General features: G+C 40.3%; 1 protein-coding gene across 1 annotated transcript in view; it reads left to right on the top strand.

The window, feature by feature from the left end:
* LOC108527216 (contactin-associated protein-like 5) overlaps positions 1 to 7,628 on the top strand; it is a 404,395-nt gene extending 396,767 nt beyond the window's left edge. The window contains exon 17 of the mRNA XM_017868363.1: positions 7,462 to 7,628. Within this exon, the coding sequence (XP_017723852.1) occupies positions 7,462 to 7,538 (77 nt within the window). The 3' untranslated portion in view covers positions 7,539 to 7,628. The remainder of the gene's footprint in view (positions 1 to 7,461) is intronic.
* The last annotated feature ends 5,386 nt before the right edge of the window (positions 7,629 to 13,014 follow it).

Genomic DNA, 13,014 nt, shown 5'->3' on the forward strand with positions numbered 1-13,014 from the left:
GGGGGTGCTTGCTTGAGCCCCCATCTAGGTTGTATTGTCATCTAGGAATGCCACATTCACTTCCTGTGCACCCCACCACCATGATGTCTTGCTTGTAGATCTTCATTCAAGAGAGTGGCCAGGCAGAAATAATGGGGTAATGTATCAGGAGTGCTAAAACACCACTGAAAGATTTAGAAACACAATGCCAATGAAGGAACTTGCCACGTATCTCCTGATATTTAGCAAATTGCACTTTGATACACAAGGAAGCACACAGTACTAACAAGTCCAGAAAAAAATACCACGGCTTTATTGGTGTGAATTTCTGTAATGCAAGTTTCAGGATGCAGCAAGAGCCCCCAGCTCTGAGACTCACCAACCAAATCGCACAGCCACTGTCAACTGAAATGCTGTAGTGGAATAGCACACAGGGGAGTGCTACTTTCTTGGAACAAGTGATTTTAAAGTATTAATAGGGCTCCCCAGGATTTTTTACTTTTGGTCAGAAAATTCCATGTAGTAAATGTAAGTTCTCATTTAAACATGGAGAATGAATGTGCAAATTTATTATCTCTCCTTTCTTAAACTCCTTCAAAATGACATAAAGCAGGCCAGGCTTGGTGGCTCATGCTTGTAATCTCAGCACTTCAGGAGGCCAAGATCAGGAGTTCGAGACCAGCCTGGCCAACATGGTGAAACTCTGTCTGTACTAAAAATACAAGAATTAGTCGGGCGTCGTGGCACATGCCTGCCGTCCCAGCTACTCAGAAGGCTGAGGCCGCGTAATCACTTGAACCAGGGAGGTGGAGATTGCAGTGAGCCAAGATTGTACCATGGCACTCCAGCCTGGGTGACAGAGCAAGACTTGGTATTTAAAAAAAAAAAGAAAAGACAAAGCAATTAAATAATTTTTAATTTTTAGAAGTAGGAAATCGAAAAGACAAAGACAACAGAAGATAATTTAGTATGAGTGAAAAACGTGAACTCAGTGTGGGAAATTGGAGAGCAGATGAACGGTAAAGGCTGCCTCTGCCCCAGTGTTTGCTGAACAGTCTCCCTGCTTAGGCTAATAGGCAAGTTCCTTTTCACTTCCATCCCAGGCTTATTCTGTAGCATACAGAAGTTGAACGAAAGACTGTCCAAAGCTGAGGGCAAGGTGAAGATACTGGGCTAAATATGGAAATAAAGCCCAGTCTGCACACTGGGCTATGGGATCCCCAGTCCTATTTTTTGACCTGTTCCCAGAGCTCTTATGGTAAGACTTTTTTTTCTCTATACAGGAGATAAGAGTCCTTGACCATGGAAAACTGAAAAGCCCCATGAAAACGTGTGATAACCAGAATTATAGAAATGTCCCCTCATTGAAAAAAATAATTTACCCATATGATCACCAGACAGTAAAGCCCATCTACTGACCTGCGTAGCTTCTGCACTTGGGACCTTCAGTCCAATTTGTAGTGCCTCAGTCATAAGTGTGAACAAATAACCAAGGCTATTCAGTACTTTTGCCAGCCCTCCAAGACAAAAGATGACAATGAAAGCACACAAATAAACAAAGGTAATGGAGAAACAGGGGTGATGCAAGAGACACAAGAAACATTAACAACATAATATCTTCAGCTAGGTAGGATAATATATAAACCCATAAAACAATAATATGGTATTTATTTATTTATTTTTTAAGCAACAGAGTCTCTGTCTCTTGCCCAGGCTGGAGTGTGGTGGTGCAAACATAGCTCACTGCAGCCTCAAACTCGTGAGCTCAAGGGATCCTCCTGCCTCAGCCTCCTGCGTGTCTGGGAATATAGGTGCAAGCCACTGTGCCCGCCTGGGAACATGATCTTTAAAATAAAACTGGCAAACAATGAGAAAGAACTTTTGGAAACGTGATAGAGAAATTTGTTAAAAAATCTAGAAAGGTGGAAGATAAAACCTGAGAAATCTCCTAGCAAGTTGAATAAAAATATTAAAAAGTGAGCAATGAAAAACAAAGAAGAAAATCAGAGGGTCAAAATGTAATGCCCAATATCTAATAGCAGTTACAGAAACAGAGAATAAATGTGGAGGAGGTGTTAGCAAATATATATTTGAAAATATTTTATAGAATAAAACTGATGCAAAAGTTTGTTCTCTTACCCAGCACAGTGCATAGAAAACGGCATACCCAAGGCAAAGGCAACATCCTAAATCTCCTAAAGATAGGCGAATCAGGAGGCAGACAAACATGGAACTCCTCAAGAAAAACACTGGACGTTTGCAGATAGTGGAAAAACATCACAATTCTAAGCGGAAATGGTTTGCAAACTGGAATTCTATGTTTAGTCAAATTATCAGTCATGTGTAATGTCATTATTGAAGACTTCCTAAGTATCTTTCCTGGGACTCTACTTGATATGCATTCATTATCTGATATTGCATAAAAACTACCACCAAACTTAGCACCTTAATGCAACACACCTTTATCACCTTATATAGTTCTGGGAGAGGTCAGGAATCTCAGCCTGGTTTAACTGGATGATTCCAGCTCTTGGTGTCTCCGAGGTCAAACTGTTGTCCTGGGCAAAGAGCGTGATAATCTGCTTCCAAGCTCCCTCGTGTGGCTGTTGACAGGAGGTTTCAGGTGCTTGATATGCTGGTTTTTTAATAGAGCTGCTTAAACAGCATGTCATCTGGCTTCCCCAGAAACAGTGGAGGACAGGGGGCAAGGGTATAGAGGGAGGACACAGAAGAACAGTTAAAACAGAAATCAAAGTCTTTTAGAACCTTAAATGGAGAACGGATGCCTAGCCCAACCTGGGAGAGAATTACACAAGGGTGTGAATACCAGGCGGCAGGGATTATTAGATGTCATCGTGAAGATTGCCTGTCACAACGTGGTTCCCCCAATTAAAGAAGTATATAAAAAAGAAAGACATGAGACCCAGGAAACAGAGAAGCCACCACAGGACAGGACAGGTATTTCGGGATTGCAGCTATGCAGATGTCACAGAGAAAAACCAGTCGGGGTCAATGGTTCTCAGCTGGGCATGATTTTGCCCTCCCAGGGGACATTTAGTACTCTACAGAGCCGTTTTTCATTGTCAAGATGGGACTGCTATGGATATGCAGTGAGTAGGAGCCAGGGATGCTGCAAAACATCTGTAAAACCAGGATAGCCCCCATGACAAAGAGGAAACCAAGTCTATAGGTCTAGAATGAGATACAAGAAAACAGGGCGTTTGGAAGGAGGATCCTAGAAAAAGTATGCAAGTAACAAATACCAGCTTTATCACTTGCATGCATATATCAGACAAACAATAAGGACATTGAAAACCAATCTCACCAAAATGGTGATAGACCTATACAGAAAGCATGAGAGGAGCTCTTATGTGACTCGGTCTCAGAAAGGCAGCTCCTCATTTATCAATGTGGGTGGGCAAAAGATTATATCTAAAATGTATAACTCAAGAAATAACAACATACAATAACAACTGTAAAATACAGTTAAAATAACAAGCAGAGTAATAGAACTAAAAGTAACTGCATGCGAAGAGGAAGGCGAGAGGGTGGGGCAACAGCTGCTTTCTTATGTTCAGTTTTTCTATACTATTTGACTTTATAAATGTATTACTTTGATAAAAAAAAGTAAGTGCTTCAAATAAATCTATTGTTAGATTATAAAGAAAGTGGTTTACAGTTTTTTTGAAAGAAAATTAGTTTTTTTCCCCTACCAATAAATATGTATAAATATCTAAAGGATATTGGCTGAAGACACATGAGATGACTACGTGGACAGTTGCACATATGCCCCCTTTTGATATTTTCAGTTAATGTAGTTCTTCAATGAGTGAATGAAGGAATTAATGGAAGAATACATGATGAAATAATTTAATTGAAAACAGGCCAGGCGCGGTGGCTCATGCCTGTAATCCCATCACTTTGGGAGGCCAAGGCGGGTGGATCACCTGAAATCAGAAGTTCAAGACCAGCCTGGTCAACATGGAAAATCTTGTCTCTACTAAAACTACAAAAAATTAGCTGGGCGTGGTGTGGGGCACTTGTAATCCCAGCTACTCAGGAGGCTGAGGCACTAGAATCGCTTGAACCCGGGAGGCGGAGTTTGCAGTGAGTCGAGATTGTGCCACTGCACTCCAGCCTGGGCAATAAGAGCAATACTCCATCTCAATATATATATATATATATATATATATACACACACACACACACACACATATATTTATATTTATATATATTATGTATGTATTTATATTATATATATATTAAAAAAACAAATGATTCTACCTCTTTTTTAATGGTTAAGCACATTTTATTTAAACAGTTCATGCTAAGGCTAATAAGAAGCTCCTCATTGCCAGATCTGGTTCAGGCCTTAATCTCATGAGTTACCTAGAGCACACATATGTAAACCAAAAATAAAATTTGAAGCGCCCCCACCCCCGATTGGTCATCTGAGTAGAATCCTTCCTCTATGGCAGGGCACTCCAAAGTTAACTTCAAAGACTGGTTCATGCCATGACAGGAAAGGGCCGCTCGGGCATACCTCATTATACACCCCCCACTTTTGGAATTCAGGAAAAGCCAACAAGCATTTGGCACTAACACAGACCTTAAATCTCATAAGAAATATTTACAATCTATTCTTTCTAAATCCAGACACCTGGAGGCTTCATCTGCATGATAAAACTTTGGTTTCCACAACCTCTTATCATAACTCGGGCATTCTTTCTATTGGTATTAACTCTTTCAAACAATCTGAAAAATTGTAGATCTACCTATAACCTGGAAGCCCCATCTTTGAGTTGTCTTGCCTTTCTGGACCAAACCAATGGTTATCTTAAATGCATGTGATTGATGTCTCATAACTCCCTAAAATGCATAAAACCAAGTTGCCCCCCAGTCACCTTGGGCACATGTTCTCAGGGTCTCCTGAAGGCTGTGTCATGAGCTGTGATCACTCATATTTCACTTAAAATAAATCTCTTCAAATATTTTACAGGGTTTGACTTTTCATTGACACATGCCCTTACAAGAGCGTTGGAGCTCTATTGGCCACTTCTCAGTCTTCTGGATGAATACCTTGTCCTGAGTCTACCCTTTAAATGTTGACTTTTTTGTGTCAGCTCTGTTTTTTTCCTTTTTTCTTTTTTTGAAGGAAAGATAGACCCTACCTGAGCTAGCTCATCCATTCCCATTCCCATGACTTCAACTGGTTACTGTATGCTGATGAACCCAAATCTATATGCTTAGCTTGGGTAGATCTATCTGGCCTTAAAAGAATTGTCCCAATTACCTACACGGGCAACTTTACTTGGTTGTCCCCTAGTCCTCTGAAACTCAACACTTCGCAAAATGAACTCAAACTCTACCTCAACACCTCCCCACCACTCCAACCCCTCAGCTAGATCTGCTTCTACTTGAATTTTTCCTTTTTCAGATAAATGTTCTACATTCACCCAAATGTCCATGTCAGAAACAAGCGTCACTCTTCTTTTCCTCTTTCTCACCCCTCTGGAGTCCATCAGTTACCACACTTTACTGAATATACTTATATTGCATGCTTCCACAGTCTCTTTAAATCTATTCACTTCTTCATACTCCCGCTTTGGCTATCTTTGTTCTGGCCACCCTAATCTTGGAATTAGATTACTGCCACGGAGTTCAAATACTTCTCCCAACTTCTAGGCCTATATTCTTTTAATTCATTCTCCATTCTGACCAGGGTGATCTTTTAAAAATTCAAATATATTCATGTCACTTATTTTTCGATAGTGTCCCATTGCCTGCAGGCTCATCTCTAAACTCTCCTCAGTCCCAGGCTCTTGCTATCCTCTGAAGTTTCCATTTTTTTTATGATTCTCACACCCCACTATACTCTCTATCTATGTTAAATTATGCTCGGACGATTGAATGCATCATGTTCTGTCCTTCCTCTAAGTCTTTGCACATTTTCTTACCTTTGCTTGAATCCTCTTTTTTTCCTGCCTCCATTCCCTCCTTGCTGGAAATTCTAATTTCTCCAAGTTTTGGTTCAATGTCACTTTCCCTGGGAAAGCTTTCCTGGTCCTCTCCCAAAGACTCCATTAAGTGCCCTTCAACTGAGCTTTCTGTATCAGTCTATTAGCGAAATTTTCACAATTACCGTTCACTTATATCCACTGCTATGATCTGAATTCCAGGACTTAGCACTCCTGGTCTAGCACAATGTGGGAGCCCAGTGTCTACAGGCGATAAATACTCTACCATTGTGGACAACTTTTCTTAGTGAAATTGCTTAAGAGCTTCTTTTAAAAATAGGGCTTTTTTTTTTTTTTTTTTTCAAGCAAAAGATCCTTTTTTACAAGCATATACTAATGGTTCATCTTCAAAAGAGTTCACTGGCATATCTTTGTTGTGCACTAAAGCACACAGAAGAAGGAAAAAGAAGAAATTAAGTTGGCTAACAACCTTGCTTAAAAGCACAGAAATAAAATGAGAGTAAGACTTCAAAAGTTGCAGATAATAAAATGGGTTGTGCTCTTCTTATTTCTAATTTTGATAGATATTTTTCTCCTCAAAGTATAATAAGGGTCTGAGAAAAAATACCTTAAAGGGGAGGCAATTTAAAAGAGGCAAAATATTGCATTAAAAAATAGATAGGGGAAAAATGTGACCAAGTCATCAGCTCCATGATGCTAATACTGTTGGTTTTTAGGTGTTTGAATTGCCCACCTTAGGTGGGGCCTCTGAAAAGACAAATGAGATTAGACATGAAGTGCCTGATAGTTTAAATGAAAGCACAACAATGAAAATCAAAGAAACAGCACACGTAATTCCCCTCTGACGGTCCTGATTTCCAGCTCTCTGTAGCAGTAACTAAGTAAGCCTGGGTGTCCAGCAACATAGGCCATCGACATTTGTCAGGCTTTTCAATAAACTGGCAATGAAAGACTAAATCCGTTCAAGGTAGGAGATAAATTAGCACACGGCCAAAGGTACTGGAGGAATAAGCACTGATTTCGTAGCTGAAATATTTTTTGATAAAGTAATAATCCTCGGTAATCTCTCTCCAGCTTTAAATAACAGCCAGTCTTTGTGCTGGCAGTTTAATTTTGTTGGCTGCCCTTGTCTTACAAATATATTTAGTGGAGTCTGGAATATCATTTTGCGCTGAAAGCTGAAGCCTTTGTCATGCTGAAGCCCGACAGAGGCAATAAATCAAAGACAAAGTGAAAAGGAATAGAAACGGGCTATCGGAAACTTATTTCCCCAGAGCTGCTGAGCTTTCGTCTCATGCTAGCAGGTGTATTGCATCAGTCATGTCTTCCTGTTAAGTGCCTATGTTGTAATGATATTGACTTACAACTACATTGCACCCTGGTTGGCATTGCTCCAAAGTGCTTAAGATGCATCTATGGGAAATACATGCTGAAAATAGCGTCATGAAAATATACAACTCCAGTTTTCTTTACTTTCTTTTTTTTTTTCTTTTCCTCCTCTAAGATCATTCTTCCCAGGAAATGAGGTTTAGGCAACTTCCCCAAGTCACACCATTTGTACATGGAAAGATGTGCAACTGAATGCTTTTATCCTCCAGCAAGAACTGTGCTGGGACACGATATTCAACTTCAACTTCTTCCACTAATTTCCTCTCATTGGTGTCTAATCAATTAATAAATGACGTTTTAAAGGTAAGGGGCCACTATAAACTTAACATGGTGAAACCAGGACTAATATTCTTCAAGATCTATGTTTGCCAAATTAGTCATTACTGAGAATGGATTGTGGATAAAGAACATTTAAGTGTTTATAGGGGTCTGTGTCTTACCATTAGCAATATAAATGAATAAAAATCACTATACTAGGAAGCCAGGGAGCTGGGTTCTTGTATTAGTTTTCTATTGTTGAGTAATACTTCTACAAATGTACTGGATTAGAAGAGCAAACATTTCTTATCTCACAGTTCCCTTGGGTCAAGAGTCTAAGCACCATTTGTCTGTGTGCTCTATTCAGGGGCTCACAGGCTACAATCAAGGTATCAGCTGGGATGTGGTCTCATCAGAGGCTCCCCTGGGAAAAGTTCTGTTCCCAAGCACCTTTAGGTTGTTGGAAGAAATCGGTTCCTTATAGTTTTGGTTTCTATTTTCTTTCTGGGCTGTCATCTAGGCTCTGCTCCCACCTCCTAGAGACCACGAAAGTTCCTTGTGCCACTCCCTATTGGCCTTGCAGCTTACATTTTTTCTTTCTTTTTTTTTTTTTTTGAGACACAGTCTTTGCTCTTGTTGCCCAGGCTAGAGTGCAATGGCACAATCTCAGCTCACTGCAAACTCCGCCTCCGGGATTCAAGTGATTCTCCTGCCCAAGCCTCCTGAGTAGCTGGGATTACAGGTGTCCGCTGCCACACCTGGCTAATTTTTGTATTTTTAGTAGAGTAGAGGTTTCACCTCTTTGGTCAGGCTGGTCTGGAACTACTGACCTCAGGTGATACACCCGCCTCAGTCTCCCAAAGTGCTGAGATTACAAGCCTGAGCCACCATGCATGGCTGCAACTTGCTTTTTTAAGCCAGCAAAAGCAAGCAAATATATATATATATATGTATATATGGATCTTTTAATGTAATTACAGGGAGGATATTCTATCACTTTTGCAATGTAATGTAGCCTAATCATGCAAATGATATCACATCATCGTTGCCATATTCTATTTGTTTAAAGCAAGTCGTGAGTCTCAACTACACTCAGAAGTTGGGGTTCTATGTGGGGTGTAAACATGAGGGCCACCCTAGGGTGTTTCTCCCACATAAATAGTCCTTCTTCTTATTAAAAACCAGATACTCATATATTCACTCTAAGCAGCAAGTATGAATGACTTATATTAGCACTAAACAAAATTGATAAATCTCACAAAGTTAATGTTGAAAACAACAGACCTAAGAAAGGCACATTCTCTATACATTCATTTTATATAAATTTTTAAAACATGCTAAATTAATCTGTGCTATTAGAATAATGTTAACTTTGCGGGTAGGGAGAATAAGGGAATGTGAGGGGATTTATATGGTGATAGAATGTTCTGTCTCCTAAACTAGATGCATTCCATTTGTAAAGTGTATGAAGCACGGAGTTTTATATTTATGTGCACTTTTATAGGCATAAGTACAATTATTCCTTATACTTCAAAAAAAAAAAAAAAGAAAAGCAACACAACACAACACAAAACAAAACAAAAGCGCTGAGTTAACTTAGACTAGATGCTTAATTTCTCTGGCTCTCATTTTTCTAATCTATACCACGAGGTTGCTCTTGATGATGTTTAAGTCTATTCTAACAGATTATAGCTAGAGTTGTATAAAGTCTTGAGAGGTTATAAAATTCATTGGATGATGCTGAAGAGCTCAGGATTAATCATGTCCCAGCACAGTTCTTACTGGAGGATAAAATTATTCAGTTACACATCTTTCCATGTACAAATGGTGTGACTTGGGGAAGTTACATAAACCCCAATGCACTTTCATTTTCCTGAGGCCTTATTCAGCTCAAGAAATATCTATACTCCACTAATTTGGCAACTTCTTTGGACCAGGCAACTATGGTATAACCAGGGTGGAGAGCAGGCAGTGGTGGGGATTCTGGCCTGGGGTAGACAAAAAGGAGGTGCGTTGCAGATAATTTTAAAACAATAATAAAACTGAGTGCAAATGGGCCAGTCTTGTAACTGCCTTTGTAGACAATGTTAGCCACCAACACGTTCTCACACATTGCAGCGGACAGTTCTACCACTGCCCCATGTTTTCACTTGGCAATCGTGCTAAAATCATATAAAGCACTGGCTGCAGATATAGCTAAGATGTGACACTCTATGCTGAGAAATTTGACATAGAAGCTGAGGGATGCGTGTGCATCCACCTGACACTGCGTTCACGCCAAGACCCTCTTCAAAGATAAGTCTGGATATTCAGAAACATACTATGTTTTAGCCTCACTTGTCCCTCAGCTTCCTCCTCCAAGCCCCACTGAGCAGCCACGATCCCTGAAAGTATTAGGTAACTGGCTCACAGATATGCTTGCTTGAGGCCAAGGGTTCAAGACCAGCCTGGGAAACAAAGGGAGACCCCCACCTTTAAAAAAATAAAAATAAAATAAGGTTGGCATGGTGGTATGTGACTATAGGCAGTCCCAGCTACTTGGGAGGCTGAGGTGAGAGGATCACTTGAGCTCAAGAGTTGGGTGCATGGCTACAGTGAGCTATAATTGCACTACTGCATTCCATTCTGGGCAACAGTATGAGAACCTATCTCTTAAAAAAATACATCTCCAATTTAGTACCTGTTGATTATCCCTTCACGTGTAGCTTCAAGAAAAATTCTGAATCCAAGCACTGCTGACCACCTCACCCCTGCAGGCTGCATGCTCCTGCCATCTCCTCTCCTACTTTCTACTCTATCCCCCTCCTGTAACCACAAGCCTCCTCCCAAGCCTCCTGCCCTCTCCTCTGAACTGCAGTAGTCTCTTCTCCATAGCGCATCCAGAGCTATTGATTCACAGCATGAGAGACCAACTGCATTTCTCCTCTTCTCAAACCTGGATCTAGTAGGCAGTACCCAATCTGGCCCCTGAACTTGATCCCAGACTTTTTGCACCTACTGTCCTAGACCTGGCTCACTGACCTCATTATTTCTAGAATGTGCCCAGCAGGCCACTGTTTAGGGTTTTACACTAACTTTCTCTATCTGCAAACCCATTTAGCTCAGTTTCATGTAGACCCCTGTAAATGTCACCTTGTCTGACAGTCTTTCCCTGACCACAGGCTGCCATGTGAGGAACCCAAGGAGTGGGGTTTATAGAAAACATGCTGTCTCCAAGTCAGCACCAACCTTCACTCTTTGCCTTCTACTCAGTTTGATGTTTCTTCATCAGCCTCTTACATGAAATTACGTTCTTCATTTATTTGTTTTTTATCTGTCATCCAAACCTTGATGTTAACTTTGGAGGGCACAGATGTTGTCCTTTGTAGCTAGGATGGAGTTTAGCACAGAGTAGATATTCACTAAGGTATTCAGTTGACTGAATGATTGAAAGTCTGGTTTAGCTTTTACATTAGTCATATCGAATTTTCACTACCACTTAGGGCTTCTATTTCTGGTTGGTAAAATTTTTCCAGCAAATAACAAGGCAGTATGGATTGATTTGATACCATGACCTGAGCTTTGTTGGGAATTTTAATCATCTGTCACCAGAATTTCATCAAAATGTTCTTATAAAAAATGAGTAAACAACTGGTGATGCTGTTAATGCAGCACCTACACGAAAGCAACATTCAGGCCATGTGAAATTAACATTATCTTCAAATAATAGTTGGTCAGTGCAGGGCTGAGATGTGTTTGAATGATTTCATCCTCTAGCTTCAGGGCTGAAATTAAGAACCAGTTTAGATAACTCCAAGTTAAAGGAAAGAAACAAGAGCAGAAGGGAAAGGAGGTTCAGGAAGCCAGAATAACAAAAGTGTAAAAAAAAAATAGACATTGAGAAATAGAGAGTCTGGGACAAAAGAATAAAAGCGGTGAAAATATCCAGGCTTTGATGCCGTATGTCCCTCAGGCTTTCCCATCAGCTGCACAGTTACTGTGTGTCTGTTTCTTGAAGTTTCTTCTCTTGGACCCCATGCTTTCCCCATGTAGGCTCTGCCTTACTTCCTGTCCCAGCATTTTAGCCTGGTTGGTGCAATTGCATATCAACTTAAGGCCCTAAAGTCACACAGCTATTTGATTTGCAGAACAATATGTAAGGGAGAAGATTCTCTCCCTTACAGAAATGGGACAGACCTGGACAAACAAATAGAACTTCTGTGAGTGTGCATTGTTCTTTCTTTCCTTACTCTAGTCTTACTACATACCCAGAGTTAAGCTGTTATCTATTGTAACTTAAAACCTTTAGTCCAATTTTTTGTTTGCTCGGAAGGTAGATGTGATTTCAAACATTTGAGGCATTTTGAAAGTCTCAGAATATTAGGAGACTGTATCATTATAATAATTGGGGATTGAATCCATTTACAGTAAATGTCACAGTACTACTGGCCCATTCTATCACACATTGGGAGAATGATGGTTGTCCACTCCATGATGATATCTAAACCACAATTGGATCAGTAACCCAAGGAAGGACCTGCTCTCCCTCTCCGGTTGCTTCCTAATCCACTCCTCAGATGAGGTGTGAAGGAAGGGGGAAGAAGAAAAGTAAAAATGCAGTGAATTTAGAAGAAATAGAAGAAGGAAATGATGCAAAAGGGAGGGAGAAAGAAAGCAAAAGAGAAACAAACATTAAATAGGTACGATCCAAAAATCCTATCAGTGGAGTTCTTGAGTTGATGGGCTTCTCCTTTCAATCCTTTCTAATCCTCTCTTAACTATGGTAGTCCCTCATATTTATTCAATACGTCGTTATGTGCATCATCTCTTTGGATCTGTATATCATGCCTGTATTAATCTGATTTGCTGTCATAACTGACAAATCCCAAATCTCAGTAGTTTGTAATAACGTTAAATGCCACTTACTTTCACATTATATATAAGGTTAGCTTCTGTGATTTTGTTCCATGCAGTTTTTCATTCAAAGCCCCAGGTTGAAGCAATAACTCTGTTTAGGACTTTCTATTCTCAAGACAGAAGAAAAGAGTGAACAAACCTGTGGAAATATGCAGTGGTTGTCACAGTTTGTGCTCCGCAGGCCCTTTTTCAAAGGAAGTCAGAGGGTTATTCCCACATCGCCAGGCAGGGAACCATGCAGGTCCCACAAGGCATGGCCGGTCTCATGGTCATAAGCCAGAGGGTGTAACTACCTTTTACAGAAAAAGTAAATATGTATCTGGGAACAATAATACAACCTACCTTAATACCAGAGTAAGTTAATAAGGCCTGTGGGCCCACTCTACTTACAGATAAGAAAACAGAAGGACAGAAAACTTAGGAGAAAAAGAGCCTGACCTACATCTCAGGTTATGTAATTTCCAGATCATTGATTCAGCCTTTCCATCCACCTTTCTTCCCTCCCCTACCTTCA

Source organism: Rhinopithecus bieti, unplaced genomic scaffold (genome assembly GCF_001698545.2).
Source record: "Rhinopithecus bieti isolate Rb0 unplaced genomic scaffold, ASM169854v2 scaffold_2453, whole genome shotgun sequence".
Lineage (NCBI taxonomy): Eukaryota > Metazoa > Chordata > Mammalia > Primates > Cercopithecidae > Rhinopithecus > Rhinopithecus bieti.